This window comes from Dysidea avara, chromosome 14 (genome assembly GCF_963678975.1).
Source record: "Dysidea avara chromosome 14, odDysAvar1.4, whole genome shotgun sequence".
NCBI lineage: Eukaryota > Metazoa > Porifera > Demospongiae > Dictyoceratida > Dysideidae > Dysidea > Dysidea avara.
In genome coordinates, this window is record NC_089285.1 from 12,430,812 (window position 1) to 12,448,234 (window position 17,423).

A 17,423-nucleotide genomic window follows, 5' to 3' on the forward strand; every position below is an offset into this window, starting at 1 on the left:
AAAATCGCGTCATTTTGGCCGAATTTCAGCATATAGATGGCTAACAAGCTTTAATTATAACCATACTCCGCATACAGGTACTTTACCTAGTACTGGTCATTGCTGACCCGCGGCGCAGTTGCTGCTCTGCTTGTCCTGTGTTCCAGAGCAAGAAACATTTTGTCTGTCGCCAAAAAGCTGCACAGATCGTGCTGCCACCGGAAACTGACCAGTAAAATCAAACCACCAATACTTTGAGTTGATGATAGACTACTTGAACAATGTTTTTGGAAAATAAATAAATAAATAAATGTTGAGAGTGAATATCGTGGCATACGAAGAACCCTACGAACTGCTGCACCGAAAAATCACGTGATTTTAAGACATTTGTATCGTTTTCTACCACAAGAAAGTGACAAACTTGGCTGCCACGCTTGTGTTATTCAAGTTACACTTAGCCTAACATATGACAATAGTTAGGTAGTTGATTGGAGGATATCGATTTTTCGCATTGCGGACCCTACCACTGGTGAGAGCAGTATTTTTTTAAATCATGAACTAGTCCAGACCCTTGTAGCGCGCCGCTTATAATCTCCAATCGATAAGCGGCTGCGCTGAAAGGGTCTGGCCACGCGAGACTAGTACTGACCCTGGTAATCTGGGCCCTTGTTGGATAATCTTTACCTTGAAAAGCTAGATGGTTATAAGGTGGGTTTGTGATCATTATAACTATGCTAAGACAAAAGTTCATTATCATGGTAATCTTCTGCAAATTGATCAAATAAAGTCTAAAAGTGAAGGGGGCTTTAGCCCCTCCCCTAGATCCGCCCTTACATAAGAAATTGTGAGTTCCAGGTGCTCTAACAATTTTAGTGTCTAATTACTGAAGTCAGGTGTCTGCTGCAGCCAAGCATTCCCAATTGTGCATAGCGAGAAAAAATAATAAATAATCGATAAGACGCGAGAGGCGGCTAATCGCAAAAATTTCACTCGCAAAATTAAAATCGTTTCAAGACGATTTGAGTCTCAATACGTCTTTAGGTACTGACGGGCACTTGATCCGAATCAGCTGGTGATGGAAATGTTGGACAAGGTCTGTACATCAGTGTGGTAATATCATAAAACAAGTACACGAAAAAATTAGGAATTTTCAACTAGAGTAGGGGCCATAGCCAGTGGCGTAGCTACCATTGAGGCAGCTGCCTCGGTAAAACCATAGATAATAGAGTAAAGGGATAGGAAACGCAATAACGTGACGTCACAAAATACGTACATTTCTATTGGAATTCCGTGTAGTACGTCACGAACATACTCGTTACGCTTGCTGCGCTTGTATCAAAGAGAAACAAATTGTTGTAACGACAGAATTTTGTAACCAACGACTGTGAAACTTCGCTACAGTGAACTCAAGTAAGTAATCGAGGGAATTAGGATGGTACCAACCCTCAAGGAAGTTATAAACAAAAGTAAAGGAGATTGAAAGTGAAAAAAACGGCCCAAAAATTACTTTAAACCACTTTACTTTCTTCGTAAATATATTCTATCCTTTTAACTGTGATAAACCTATTCCTTACCATTTAACAGAGGGAACCAGAGGAAATATCGGAGCAAAACAGGAACTGTTGCTTGAAGAAACGACTAAGTATCTTCCATTTTTAACCAAAAGTTTTAACCACCTTGCAGTACAACGCAACGGTAAAAGACTGTGTTGGTGACACGCCTAGCTTACCACAAGATTCGAAAGTGGAACCGGCTATAAAAGAAGCGGTATGGACGAGGCATGAAGGTACGATGAGCGAAAGTGTGACAGCGTGTAACAATCACGGTTAATGCGATACGCTTTGTTACAAAATCTACGGTCTGAATTCTCTCGCCAAAATCTCTCACAGGCCTAAATACTTACTGTAGTCTGTTGGATTACTATTTACGCTGCTTAGAACACTAATTCTCACAAAACTGTCTTGTCCTTTCAAGTCACGCGTAACGGAAATCAAACCGGAAATCGCTTGCGTTTCCTATCCCTTTACTCTATTATCTATGGTAAAACCTAGGCCACTGTAAAGCTTTAATAATAATAATAATAAAATGCTCAACAACTCAGGCTGAGCAGGCCTGAGTTTTGGGGAATCGCTCTTTTCACAACTGTTCATGAGATTACGTCACTTAACCATAAGCGCCTAATGCCAACAAGGAAGGTAAATTAGCGCATTGATTTATCAATGCGGCTAACATCACGTGACCTATAAAAGGTTACGTAATGACCTTCAACAGGGCATTGCGCTGAAGCCTGATAGGCCTCTTACAGTACGAAATTTTTCAACGTCTTATATAGCGAAACATGAGAGAACCGATGGTGGGAGTTTGATATGATCGTCAGCAGAACGTTTTAGTATACTGATTAGTTACACGGTAATGTTAATATTCCAAATAAAGCTCACTTCTATGATGGCTTTGATAACAGGAAGGTGAGTTATGCTGAAGAAATTTAGTCTTATTACCATCACACTTTATTTGCTTCAATGCACGTGCTTGTTTAATTTTCCGCGGGTATATGTCCATAGGGGCACTGATTGTAATGATGAGAGATAGTAACACAAGTAAGTAGTGTGCTATTCGTATATGTTAATGATATAGCTATATTATAATGCCATACCTTGTCCAATATCAATTTTTATGCATGTTTATGGTCCGCCTAGATGCAAGTGGAAATAGTGGGGGCCAAAACTGTTGGTGTCATGGTTAATTTGGCAAATCCTTTAAACAGTGTACGCACATTTTTCAGGGTTATGTATTATAGTGTGTGCATAATCCTGATTTGATATGGATAGCATTCCTTCATCCATGTGTATTGAAATGATAGAGAGTGGCAATAGTAAATACGGGACAGAGTGCATGGGATGGAAATCGTAGTTACATGTACATGGCCAGGAATAGAAGGTGTCAACCATTCAACAAATTTCAATACCATATAGCAGAGTAATGTTTAATAGTACCACTGTATAGCAGGTATTTAAATTTATACTCCAACAGAAAACTAATTATTTGTGAATGCTTCAGCAATTTGGTAAATTTGAAATCAGTGCTATAGGACTTAGAGGCAGGGTTCAGGGGTATTGCAATGCGATTATTACGTTTTGAGTAATTAATGTATTACATGACAAATCCAGGTATTTCCTGTGCTTGCATACAGCACTTTAATTTGTACCATAAAGAAAGTTTTGCAGTTAAGGTTTACTGAGACTATTCATGGTGAAAGTTTTATGGTAAAGCTTAAACATAGCTTTGTAGTAGAGTAAGTCGCCAATTATCGGTACCATTTCATCACGCAATTGTAATTCCTTAATTCAATGACATATGAACTTCCGGTTTGAACCATTTAACAGAGCAGTCCTTTGTCTCTTAGTGCACCAAATTTTAATTATCTCACGTGAGTGAACATCTTGTTATGAGGAAAATCACAATGCCTATCATGTGCCAAATATCAGCATGGGATACCTATTATTGGCAACTGTACTTCTGTGATTGACCAATTATCAGCACGATATGTGATTTTATATGTAACTTCATGAAGGCTTGTCAGTTCCTTGTGAAATTTTTATGGAAGGTGTAGTCCTAGGATAACTCCATTTCACAGAAGTTTTACAAAGATGAGGCCAGCCGTTCAGGAGATATTCAGGTTAGATGTAAAAGCATACTGGTTTCCAATATAATATTTTTTTTACGCAATTCTATGCTTAACCAGAATGGCTTGTATAGCGCTTTAACAACAATAATCACCGAATGAAAACGATTGTAAGAAAAGTTTTAGAGGATACAATAGCCCATTGTGAAACTTGGTAGCCTCCATATACCCTGTAGCCTCTATAGTTTACAAATGCTGATAATTGGCTACTTGGTAACACTACACTGCAAAAATATTTATTTAGCAGGGAAACTTTTGCTGTTTGCTTTGAAACCATGAAGAATGCGAAATTTTCCCTGTTTATGGTACTTCACATTTAACACATAATTTAACAGATTTGACAAAACAATTAAGTGAATCCTCAAGGGGTTGCCAACCCAAAATCATGTACAAGGGTGCCCAATATTCAAAAATATTTCACGTGCATTAACAATAGACCGTATTCCAAATAACATCACACAAACTTTCTATTTGGAGGATTCTTATATTTTCAAGTATTGTCACCAATGGCGATTGAGATTTCGAAGATTGATATGTAGGCTAACAAACTAGATATCGAGGCAAAATTACCAGGTTTGGTTATTACAGCAAAGAAACAATAGTTTTTCTTCTAAACTTTGAAAACCAGCTGAAAATTTCTAACCTGGCGTTAAAGAATAGATTTTATACCCTTATAACTGTACCTGCTAGTTTTAGGTCAATATCTTCTTCCAGGATTGAATATAGTGATTTGAATCTTATTAAGCCCCATTGGAACTCTCACTCGAAAATGTTAGAATACCCCAAATAGCCGCAGCCATTTTATTTCATGACGTCATTTGGAATACTGTCTATTTGATAAATATTGGTGAATATGCTAAAATTTTCATCAGAGATGTTTTCACTTCTGCTTGACCACTGGAGCCTGACAGGAGCACAATCTGGACAGCAACATCTAGCAGTTATTTACTCCAAATAGTCGTTGCAGCTACTTATAGTCATCGATCATAGTCACCATGACAAGTCATTAATTAACAAATACAGTAATAGTTATGTAAATCCACTTGTACCCATTGTGAACCAACAGAAATGAAAGTATCCGATTATGTAATTAATCCAGCTTTTAAAACTTTTAATGGATTTCTCGGATAGTGTAAAGAAGTCCCATGTTGTTGGAAACCCCTCATCCTAATCTTGACAATAGCACAGCTCATTTCAGTGAGTATTTCATTGGATGGTATGCTAATTCTCAAAATCACCTATATAAAAGCAACCACCTGCTTATTAAGGCCAAAAAAATCTTAGTCTCGTCTTAGATAAGTTCCACTGTGGTTCCACTGTACAGTGGAACCTAAGAAAAGGAAAAACACAATTACAAACTACATTATCTTACATCCCATTAGCATAATTACTGTTATACATGTACTGTTACGTAGAACGAACTTTAAGCAGCAAGTACATTATTACAATCCTTGACACTAATATTACAATACTTGATGCAGTCCTTGACACTAATATTACAATACTTGACACTAATATTACAATCCTTGATGCAGTCCTTGACACTAATATTACAATCCTTGACATTGTCGTTCCTTACAACGCTGCTTTCTCTTACCTGGGCCTCCAAATTTTTTCTTATCCACACAGTTGACACATTTCCCGCAGTCAGTTGCTAGGCATCCAGTGCATTGACCACAAATACGTTATCCCTTTCCTCCTATACATGTATATAAAGGTAAAGATATATCATCACTGAGGTCATCAGTGCATACCTATTTTAGTTCCAGCTGTAACAATACTTGGCTCTTGCAACTCCCGTCCCAATTGTACTGCTTCCTGTCTATTTAATCCCTCTTGAGCCATTTCCTCTTCTTGCACTATTGCTGGTTGTGCTGCTTTCTGTTTCGCTAATCTTGCTACCTGCATGGAAAAAAGCACAAAGCTTAACATTCTCAAATGAATGTCATATGGCCAGTAATACCTTCTTCTTTTCTGCTTTCAAACCAACTCTTTGTTTCACTTTTGATTGCTTAGCACGCTTGCATCTGGGCAGTGTTGAGCACTGAAGTGTTGTTCTTGCTCGTTTAATCTTCCTCCGTGAGATAATTACTGAAGTATCCCCTCTTCTACGGCAAAGCAGCCCTAGGCATTTTACTTTGGGTTTCCTCATACAATTTTTTCAAACACTGGTTAAAATTGACCAGGACATCAATGTTATCCATGCTGTAAGTCAAAATTTCCAGTTGTTTTAACATCTGGCGTACTTTCACTGATTCAGTTTTGAGCTGTCTTTTGATTCCCCCCTAAAGGACAAAGTACAATCAATTGGCTAAATTGAGATATGCTTTGCACACAGTCACACATAATGTACACTTTACTCACAGGTCATCTACAGAAACATTACAATCATTTTTGCATGCAATAACACATTATGCTGGATTTTGTCACAAGAAAGAAAGTACTCGTCATTATCGAGACCTACATACTAGACATGGTCACTATAATGAAGTAGTCTTAGGTCATGAAACACACCTTAGCTGTGTTTGCAATTGGGCTACTTCTATAGTGAGGAGGTCTTATTGATGAGGACATGAAGTAGACCTCAGCTATACATGTTTGGGACCTACTTAATACAAGGTGATCTTTTCAAAAGGTCATGAAATGTGACCATGCAGGCCTGCGAAAACAGAACATGTGGGTACATAAAATTTTCCTACTGTTTCAAACTTTCGTCCATTATCTTTTATGCCACTGTGCTATGGTAATACAATTTTTAGCCTGCATTAAACATTTGATTGACTTTATAATAAAAGTTACAGAATGCAAATATATTCTATTCAATCACTGAGATATGACCTGTTATGTGATAGGGTGTAGTTTGTGCCCACATGTCTTGTTTTTGCAGGCCCAGTCAAAAACAATAAATATTTTGTGGGCAATATTACCAATTCAATTTTTTTTGCAGATTTGCAAACAATCCCAATAAATTATGTATTAGACTATATAATTATTGTGGAGGTCTAAGGATAAAAATTTTCTCTGATAACCTTTTGCTGTTTGCTGTTAGGCATACAGTATACCATAGCTATATTTGGGGCTTACTTAACATAGTCACTATAATGAAGTGGTCTTATTGATAAGGTCATGAAGTAGACCTTAGCTATGTTTGTGACATACACCAAAGTCTTGAGTCAAACGACTTGAGCTTAAGGACTTATATACTAATGCTATCCCACTAGGGACTTGTGAGGAGGCTAAAGCCTGTGAATACAGGGAGTCAGAAACATGTAACTGACTTGCTTATGATACAGTCTCAAACACATTTCAAATAGGGAGTGTATAAACAGTGGAATGGACTACTGGAATGGTGGAATACTGGAATGGTGGAATGGAATTTTTTAAAGTTCAATATCTTTTACATCCAAATAAGTACAACTCCTCCCCTTATGTAAGCAAATAAATAGGATTCCCCTTGAAGTCAGCTCTTTTAGCATACTTTTCCTCACCACAACACTTGTATGACTTATAACTCAATACTTTATTATTTGTATGAAACTAACTGTGGTTCAGTTCAGTGTGCAACATGGCACTGCCACAATGAACTTTGGCTTAAATTTTGTTTTCTGACATAATTATGGAAAAGGCTCATTGTAAATGCTTACAAGATAGTCCCGTTTCACTTTACCCAAAGATTTTCGCTTAGGCTCCTATAGGTTAGTGGTAAACACCTCGTACAGGTTCTGCCTTCTGAGTTCGTCCTCCAGTGCCTAACTGGTAAAGTTGATAATAAATGAATACTTCATTATACAGTGAATGTACTTTCACAATGCATTCATGTAATCAGCTAGCTAGCTAACTTTTTATCAATTGGGAACAAGGGTTAAGTCAGGAATTTTCTTAGCGTTCCCAATAAACTGCTATTGTGCATGTTCATAACTTTCTTTACAGTACAATATATTGGTAAACTGTATCTATGGTGAGGTGAATTATGCTAAAAGAGCTGACTTCAAGAGGAATCCTTCTTACATAAGGGGAGTTGTACTTATTTGGATGTAAAAAAATGATATTGAACTTTAAAAAAATTCATTCCACCATTCCAGTAGTCCATTCCACAGTTTATACACTCCCTTTCAAATATGTGGCTCATGCACTCAATGGCATTCTGGGTTGTTGTCACCTCTGTAGTTTAACTGTCAGATTGTGCAGTGAATTATAGTCGAACCTGCATTTAACACACACTTTGGGACCAAATGATTTTGATGAAATTTTACTATTATTGTGCCATGCTCTTTTCTAGAGGGAAAATTGCATTGACAAAGGTCTATATAGGGACCTCAGCAGCTGTTTCCATGTCCTGAATGAGGAGGCCAATGTCCTTTACAGACAGGAAAGTTCCACTGTATTTACAATACAAATTGGCTGATACATGGCAACTCGCAGAGGTTTCTGGATTACACAATGTTAACATTGGTATGACTATAACATAGCCAGTGAGGGTGAACAGTTACATAACTACCATGTATTTTCAGCAGGTTTTTTTATTTTTTTACAGCAAGTAAATATATGTATGTGGTGGATATATAAAATGTAGGGCTGGGAGATTATATCAATTGTGGGATTAATTGTAAATGTCTCTGAACATCATGATGTTGATAAATATTATAAATAACCATGATATTGTGATATCACAAGTAAATATGTGTTAATAAATTGCAAATCATGGCACATACTTTGTATGTGAAAGAACATGGTCCAGAAAGCAAGCCTACACTTCTGAGAGTTCATTGTGTGAATAAATCTTACGACATAGTTAAAAGTCCACCTACTAGAAACCATTGAATTTCTAAGGATACTTTATTCGTTACTATTAAACTGTAACTGCATGATTTTAATTGTGCTGAACATGGCCGTGTATTACTAAAATAATAATTTCATGCTATTGATACATGTGAGTTATAACATCATGATAGTTACCACAATTGTGATGTTACGTTCTACAATCGTGAAAGTAACAAAATTTCACAATTGCTCAGCCCTAATAAATTGAAGCTTTCGACAAATCATGCAGGCTAATTTTTATCCTTTCCATTTCAAACATTCAAATACTATACTGCATACAAAACTACAAGTATTAAACTAGAAGACAGTGTTTGTAATAAAACTATTATATATAAGACAGCCAAGTACAGCCACTAATACTAACAGATACTATCAGGTTAATTATTCAGGGCAATGTTTAGGCACAAACACAGATGTTCATTGTTGGCCAGTATAAACATACATCATAGTGTACATGTCATGTAATGTTGAGTGTATATATATATATATATGTGTGTGTGAACATGTACTTGAGATTTCTGAATATTGGCAGGTGTACTACACTGGTTGTCACTCATGGAGATTAAAGTGGCATCAGTTTCCTCAACCATTTGCACCTGCTGCTCTCCACTGTCTCCACTATCACCATAGTAATGCACAATGGCATCATTGTCAGCTTGAAGGTAAGGACTTTCCCTGTAACTCTTTGGTAGGGCATTCCAACCCCATTCTGCTTTCAAGCTAATAACTGCAAACATATGTTTGCAGGGCAGGTGCCATCGTATCCAATCTTTGCATGTACAAGAGGGTTGCAAAAAATTTACTGTGTGTTTAAAGGTATCCAATTTCTTAATTTTAAATATTCCATCTTCACTTAAGACAATGTCCTCATCATCATATCGATTTGACCTAGCTTTTCTTTCTAAGCAGTGTAGAACAACTGACCGTGGCTTGCCATGCAGGTAATTGGGGACGACATCATTGTATTCTCTATACATTGGTGAGCCTTTTAGATTCTGAAGGACATAGTTCCTGTGTAAGTCAGGTAAAAAGCGGTCTGACAGCTGTGTAACTAAAGCGGATAAGGTGAATGATTTCCTCCTTGGCATGAATTTATATTTGAACAGTTTGTTCATGGCCTCAGTTCCATTGTTAGTATCTACAGCTGCATAGAAGTTGTGATCTCGAAATGCCCGAGCCCAACGCTACAAATTAAAGAAGATATAATAAGCACAAGATTCCACAACATACGCACAGTTAGGGCTGGGGGATAGTATGAACATATCAGAATATCAGGATGGTATTGCTATCGTGTATCACCTATCATTTGAAAAATTACTATCAGACAGTAATTAAAATGTAAAAAAACAAAAAAAAAATTTGAAATATTCATGCAAAACAATTGTAAAAATAATATTTGGGAACACAAACCAGGGTAAAAAGCCTGTTTAGTCTCCTAGACAAAAACATATCCATAAGTACATCTATCCTTGCATATCTCTGTGAAGGTAATAAGTGGATTTTCACTATTCGTTATACTATTGTCTATCGTGAACAGCATCTTACTATCGTTCAGACATTGAAAAATTCACTAACACCCAGCCCTAGCACAAATACCATACATAATTACTGTTCCTCAACAACCCTACACTCTTCAATAGAATACATACCTCATTAATACACCACACTTACAGTAAACTGCAGAAAAAAGTTAACGTTTCGTAATTTTAATTACGCTGTAGTAGCGTAATTACAAAGCGTAATTACGAATTATGCTCTATTGGTAACTATGAGTATATTGTATATATGGCTGGTGAAAAACTACTTTTTTGCATAATTACAGATTACGGTCAAAACGTAATTACAGTACAAACATGGTAATTACTTAGTAATCACACCGTAATTACAATTACGAAACGTTAACTTTATTTTGCAACCTACTGTACATCAACTATAGATTATTAATTTAACATACTGTACCTGCCATATGCCATTTGCAAGCAATATTACTACTACAGAATACACTTGCACAGAAATGCAAGTTATTTATATTAAACATGACCATGTCTACAGTAGCATATTTTGTGCTATTTAGTTCAAGAATATTGCATAGCTTTAGACTGAGCCCGAAAATATGGTGAGCACTTGTTATACCTATGCAATACCCTAACTCATAATCTTAGTTGGTAGATCTGCATTAATATAAATTATGATGACCTGTATACACGCATGCAGTGGTGAATGCAATAGTGTAGATGTTTAAGGCCGACATTCCCTTTGTGCAATAAAACTTAGGAACATTTCACCAAAAAAGCATCCCGAAAATGTTTTTTTTTTGTGCCAACAATTACCATCCATCCTACTTAGTTTCACACTCCCATCACTGTACCTACCATTCCACATGTGACTTGTTATAGAGGTTAAGCTCACCTTGGGGGAATTAAGCCATGAGCCCACCAACCAATTACGGACATTTTCATGCTGTTTCCACACAGTAGACTTCTGTAGTTTCTCCAATGACTGTTTGTAGTGGAAGTCACAAGCTAATTCACTAGCAGAAGGAGCCCATGCACAATCACGTAGCAGTGACAATAACTGTTCTCTTTCATCTGTACTGAGACCATTCTTGTGATCTTGAATCCAACGGGTCCACGCCTGTTCACGGTGAAAGTCACACCCGTACACTGTAACACCAGGGAATGTTTGCTCTAATGCTGAGATCTCAGCTTCTGAAAAATCGGACATAAAAAATGGAGGATTCCATTCAGGGTTCCACGAACGAAGGACTAACAGTGCTTCTTTAATAGATACAGCACATTCGGACTGCACAATGAAGTCAGCAACAACACAATATCCAACGTTGGTTCTGACACACACAAAGAACAGTGGCAGCTCATATCTCATGGTTTTGTATGTTGCATCAATCAGGGAAATATAGTTTCCATACTTGATCAGCAATTCTTGCTGCCAAGCTACCTGATGAACCCACAATAATGATTCACTGGCATTAGGATCATCTTGTGACTGTTGGTCACTACATGGTCTGAAGAAAAACTTTTCATTCTGTTTTTCATTTCTCCATCGAGCAACCAGTTCTTGTAGATTTACCTGATCTAGCTTTGAGAATTGCAAACCAAGCCTGGCCTTGTACATGTGGTTTCGTATGTCAGTTGGTGTAGGGTAGTATGCACGGTTGGTTTTGTCAGGTAGCTGATCCCTAAATTCTGCTTTCACAAACTGCTCCAGATAGCGTTGGACTTCTGCAACATCTGAATATCCTTCCTTCACTAATTCTTCAATTTTTGCTGCTACCACTGGACTGACCTTCTGCACCACTCCTGCAATAGGTCCAATGAAATGTTTCTGGTGTGCTTCATTTGTTGGTAGGGAGACATAAAACCTTCTAACACTTTCAATGTCAGTACCTTCTGCAAGTGCACTCTTAAGAGAGTGTAATTTGTCTTCCTTTACTTTCCGCATTGCCCTAGCAGACAACCCATCAAGTTCAACACAAAACTGTGGAAATACTTTAAATTCTTTTATGACTACATGTGCTGGACAACCAAACTTGCGAGTCGATTGCAAGCAAACTCTATCAGACTTGCGTTCATACTTTTTAAAGTAATGCCTACCATGCTGGCAATCTAAATACTGAGTCCTCACTATTGTAAAGGGTGTATTATTAAACTCTGCAACTGTATCACCAAATTTGTGGGTCCAATAGAGCTTTGAAGGCTTCATCTGAAAATGTAAAATACAAGCATGATTATATATTCACCATAGAGTGTAACATAAATTTCATTTATGAAACCTAGTGGCTAAAATACTTCTTTTTACCACCAGCCCTAACCTGAGACTGGAATTGCATTACTTGATGAAGTGCCAAGTAACATAACGATCATACATTACAGTTATTACTACAGGACATTAAAAATATATTAATGATGATGTTTAAACACTTGGGTTTTATCAACATGCATGCTACACAGCACTATAGGACACTATGTCACATTAGTTGTCCCTGTGGGTACAAATGCTTTACAGCACATTGAAGGGAAGATTGAATTTCAGTATACTTACATGATGGCACAAGTTCTTTAGAAGTAATATCATTATACATGCTACATTGAGCAGTGCTGGTATTTAATGCTTGGTCTCTGTTCCCGACATTAAAATGTGGGTCCTGCAAGTAGGGCAGGTACCAATGCTAGTATGTATATAGTTTTACTTTGTCTAATTTTTATAACTAGCCCAATCATTGTTATTTTCCAACTCCATCACCAAGATAAAATCATGACAAATAATTCCCTACCATTGATGGGTCATTTTCCTTCTCTCCATCACCATCCTCAAGTAACTCTTGTTTGCTGCCAGCATCATTTGTACAGCCATGGGTGATTGAAGTGCGTATTCCCCATGTGGTGGTAGTAGCAATCCTATGTGATTGTAACACTGGCTCTAAACGTTCCACAAATCCACTGTAGTAGTTTCCATGTTTCTTTAGCCCAATACACCACTCCATCACGTTTAAACTTTGCCGCCACTAGACCTCACGTGATACCAGGTGCTTATGCACGATTTACAGGCGCTTATGGTTAAGTGACGTAATGTCATGAACAGTTGTGAAAAGAGCGATTCCCCAGTTGGTCCCAGGGGCGGATCCAGAGTTTGGAAAGAGGGGGGGGAACCTTTCTGAAAAACAGTTGAAGACCAAAAAAAAAAAAAAAAGGTCACGACAATAATAGCTAGTTATCCTTACCAACTATATCACGTCTGTTATGTAAAATAAAATCCTATTTATAGCTTCATAGGTAAGCTACACTGCCTCATGAACGTTGTGACTGCTTTATTAGAGTAATTGACTGCTCTATTAGAGTATCTCGATCTTGTATGCAATTTCTTGAAGGGGGGGCATTTGCCCCAAATGCCCCATCCTGGATCCGCCATTGGGTCCCCCTCTGCCATAAGTGGTCCACCACTGGCTTTATCATAGACTCGATCACAGATCTTTGAGAAAGCGTAGGGCTAGGTACAAAGTGCCCGACCTAGCTTCCCGTTCCACTGTGGCCTTCGAGGTGGCCTTATAATTGTACTAGTATGCGTATGTGTTATACAAGATCGAGATAGTCTAATAGAGCAGTCAGTAAATACTCTAATAGAACAGTCACCTAACATCTACAATTGCATTGGTACATGTACATTTAGCCTGCTAAGGATATCTTGTAAATGAAATACATGCGATCTTGTGTATGCCATTCTTTAGGTCTATAATAATAATCTGCTGGCATGATTGTCACTTTAATGCTCCTATACAACTCTTGATCAATGTAGTCCACATAAAAAGCAGTATGATCTAAACCATTTAAGATATTTTGTTCTGCAAAAAGCTTTAGCTTCTGGGGGGCACAGATCCCTACTCCATATACTGGTGCACCCCCTTTGATAAACCCTGGATCAGCTGCTGTAAACATTAGGGGTAAAAACCATGCATAGATACCACAATGGCGGATCCAGGATGGGGCATTTGGGGCAAATGCCCCCCCTTCAAGAAATTGCATACAAGATCGAGATACTCTAATAGAGCAGTCAATTACTCTAATAAAGCAGTCACAATGTTCATGAGGCAGTGTAGCTTACCTATGAAGCTATAAATAGGATTTTATTTTACATAACAGACGTGATATAGTTGTTAAGGATAACTAGCTATTATTGTTGTGACCTTTTTTTTTTTTTTTTGGTCTTCAACTGGTTTTCAGCAAGTTTTTTTGGTCTTCAACTGTTTTTCAGAAAGGTGCCCCCCCTCTTTCCAAACTCTGGATCCGCCCCTGATACCATAGTATCTATGTAAAAACACTATAGATAGCTAGTACATAGAGTGGAACCTATCTTAACAAACTCCCCAAATTAAGGACACAATAGAAAAAACCTCCATGGTCCCAAACGGTCTGGTCAATACATTTTTACCTCTGAAAAAGGAAAACCTCTATATTACAGTAAAAAGTGGCCAAAACTTCTGGGTCTTACAATGTCCATAATAGAGAGGTTCCACTGTACAATTAAACTTACAGCTTAATGCCGACAAAATAAATTACATATAAATGACATAATAACAAAACTGTAGCTGATACTATTATATTAGTGTTCACAGTATTGAAATTGACTGGCACAATCCACTGGCAGAGCAAGAGGCTACTGGAAGTTTATCGGCTGTGATGCCTGAGCATATAATGTACCCACATCCACACATTACAGCTACAGTGCTATCTAAATGATGATGAAAAGTATAATGGCTTAATGAACATCACGTAAATACAATTATAAGAGATTCTTGGAAAGTTAATCTTATGTCGTTGACATGAAGCATGATTAAATTAGGAGCTGGATTTTCATACAAGTATAATAGCACCTTCACTGATTTCATGCACAACACTATAATGCAGTCCATGATGAGCTGATATTGTAGTCATTAAGTCACCAGAAAGGTCGGTGCCATCTGAATCAATAGCTATGTAGCAGTTGTAAACTGGAACTGCAATTTCACCATCTATAATTAAAGTATTTGAGCTCTTTACAGCTATTGACCATACACTGCACAGTCAAGGAGTATAATGTACAAGAAGAGAATGTCATAATATCAAGCAATAGAGATACCAGATATCATTTTCAAAGATAATTGTTTGTAATGATCATGTGATCAATAACTAACTTACTCACACTTGATTAATAATATTATTTTATGTCGCATGTATACTCTTTTAGAGTCCTGCAACTTTGAGTGGCCAGTACAATCTTCGTGATGAATTGTGTATCAGCACTTTTGTGAAGTGTTGTTGTGAACATGGTAAAACCTTTCCTATATAACCATGTGATACCCATGATCCTGTGTAAAATGGTGAAATGTACAGTAACTTTAATAGTTGCGTGGACATCAAGTGGAGCTTTCAGATTTGTCACTTGATTGGTAATCATCCTAATATACTGTAACACTGGCCAACAGTGAGGGCTGTCTGGTCTTAACACTGATGCTTTCACACATTTATGGGTAAAACAGTGGATATTATAGTTAATCCACTAAATGCAAATTTTGCCAATGCTGGTGTGAATCTCAACTACATGCAGGATCCAAGAAATGGAAAGTGTGAAAGTACATAACACCGACTCATTATCACAATAGTTTGAAATAGAAATAAAATAAAATTCCAATTCCTCCTTTTCATCCTAAAAATTTCTTGTACAACTCATTCGGCTTGTCTTTATCAGTGGCCTCTACTGACTCCACACACACACAAGTCTGCTGACAACTGCTAAGTAACATTACTGAGTATACAGTATCTGCTGTAATTCTACCTGATTTTCTACATAAGTAAGTCCTAAAATGTTAATCCTTGCTGGTTGTCACAATCAGTTGCTCCAAGTGACTGAAAAGCACATCAAATCAAATTAAAGTGAATAGGAGATTTTAAAATGGAGAATCTACATAACTGAACAAATGATTTTTTATTTTCAACTAGCCAAGTTGTGTTTATGCATGCATGCTGCTTAGGCTCATTGCCAGAAAGACAGCTTTTTACATTAGTTTTGGTTATTCACTGCTAGGCTTGAGCTAATTATGCTTTGAAAATAGCCTATTATGCTTTTGAGCAGTGCCCAAAATCCAGCCTATTATGCTCAAAATTCAAAATTTAAACATTGTTTCTGAACATCGAGAGGTGGTCAAGTTTGAATAGCCACCACATTGATTTTTGAAACTGAGGTAATAAATGCTGCAGTGTTTAACCAAGTAAATGAGGTATAAGATATGGCCAGTATAGAACAATAAAACCATTGTGTGCGGTGATTCAATTAAACTATTAGGTGTCACACTTTAAGTTTACTAACTTATTGGCTTGTAAGAACCACTTAAGGTCACCATACTGCATTAGTTCTAGTATCATTAATGGAGAGTTTAAAGTTTACACACTAAGATTAGAATAGAACCCTTCAGCTATAGTAGCCTGCCTGTATATACCATTTTCAACGAAACTGACATTTTAGTGCGTGCCGGCATGCTAAAAAAATTATTGTCTACAGCTATTGAAGCTGCGTATGAGGCGTGAAACATGCAGTTAGTAGTTACCGATCACTGTATCCAAGTGAATTAATGGTTTTCACCATTGGTAGAACAGCTATCTAACCCATACTCCAGCCTTAATCAGAGTATAGAGATTAAATCATGTTTTATTAGAACTGAGAAAACTAGCCAACTGTTCAGTTGGTGTGTCATGGCCTCTGGAAAGTGGAGATGGTAATTGAGCATTGCAAGTTACACTGAAGTGATGGGGGTTTCCAGAAGCTTTATTTGTAGCCTCTTCCAGAGATGCATCTTATAGTGTTATCCTGTTGGCAACTGCATGTGGATGACTACATGACACTAAGCCATATCATAGTGGTGACTGTTCTATTTGACTGACCATACTCTATTAGAGTATGTTTTGGTAGTATTTTTGAAAGGGGGGATCAAAAGTGACACCGGTGCCCACAACGCGTACACGAATAGCTACACGTGCAAATGCAAAACAAGGCAATATTCAGAATTATATGTATATGTAATAGGACGGATGGCTGTGGTATTCAGGATTAATAGTGCGAGCATTGTAAACAGGAAGGAGTAAAATAGTGCGAGGCGAAGCCGAGCACTATTTCCTTCCTGTTTACAGTGCGAGAACTATTAATCCCGAATACCACAGCCATCCGTCCTATTGCAAATTAATCCGACAACCATAGCAACTGTTACTAGGCAACAGAAATTCAAAAAATAACCACTGTAAAAGACCAATCACACTTAGCAACCGTTGCCTGGCAACCGTTGCTATGGTCTCAAAATGACTTTACCTCAGCAACTGTTACCTGGCAACCGTTGCTAAGCAACCATGTTGTGTCGTGCCTTGGGGGCATCTATCACTATGGTAACAATAGTTGTCAA

The 17,423-nt window shown here is 37.5% G+C and overlaps 1 protein-coding gene and 1 long non-coding RNA gene across 4 annotated transcripts; one reads left to right on the forward strand and one right to left on the reverse strand.

Moving 5' to 3' along the window:
* The first annotated feature begins 2,224 nt into the window (after positions 1-2,224).
* Positions 2,225-8,471, forward strand: LOC136244170 (uncharacterized). The gene is made up of 3 exons (XR_010695061.1): positions 2,225-2,388; positions 2,441-2,576; positions 7,941-8,471. It is a non-coding gene; the product is annotated as an uncharacterized lncRNA (long non-coding RNA).
* Positions 5,023-13,019, reverse strand: LOC136244161 (uncharacterized). 3 transcript variants are annotated; one of them, XM_066035683.1, is made up of 6 exons: positions 12,774-13,019; positions 10,892-12,202; positions 8,992-9,666; positions 5,625-5,946; positions 5,416-5,563; positions 5,023-5,360 (listed from the first exon to the last, which is right to left on the reverse strand). In XM_066035683.1, exons 1-4 carry the CDS (start codon positions 12,981-12,983, stop codon positions 5,770-5,772), a joined length of 2,373 nt encoding a protein of 790 aa, XP_065891755.1. In that variant the 5' UTR covers positions 12,984-13,019; the 3' UTR covers positions 5,023-5,360; positions 5,416-5,563; positions 5,625-5,769. The 3 variants fall into 3 exon arrangements, with proteins under 3 accessions (XP_065891755.1, XP_065891757.1, XP_065891756.1); XM_066035685.1 differs by having other exon boundaries at positions 12,690-12,800; XM_066035684.1 differs by lacking the exon at positions 12,774-13,019 and adding an exon at positions 12,542-12,676.
* Positions 13,020-17,423: the final 4,404 nt, after the last annotated feature.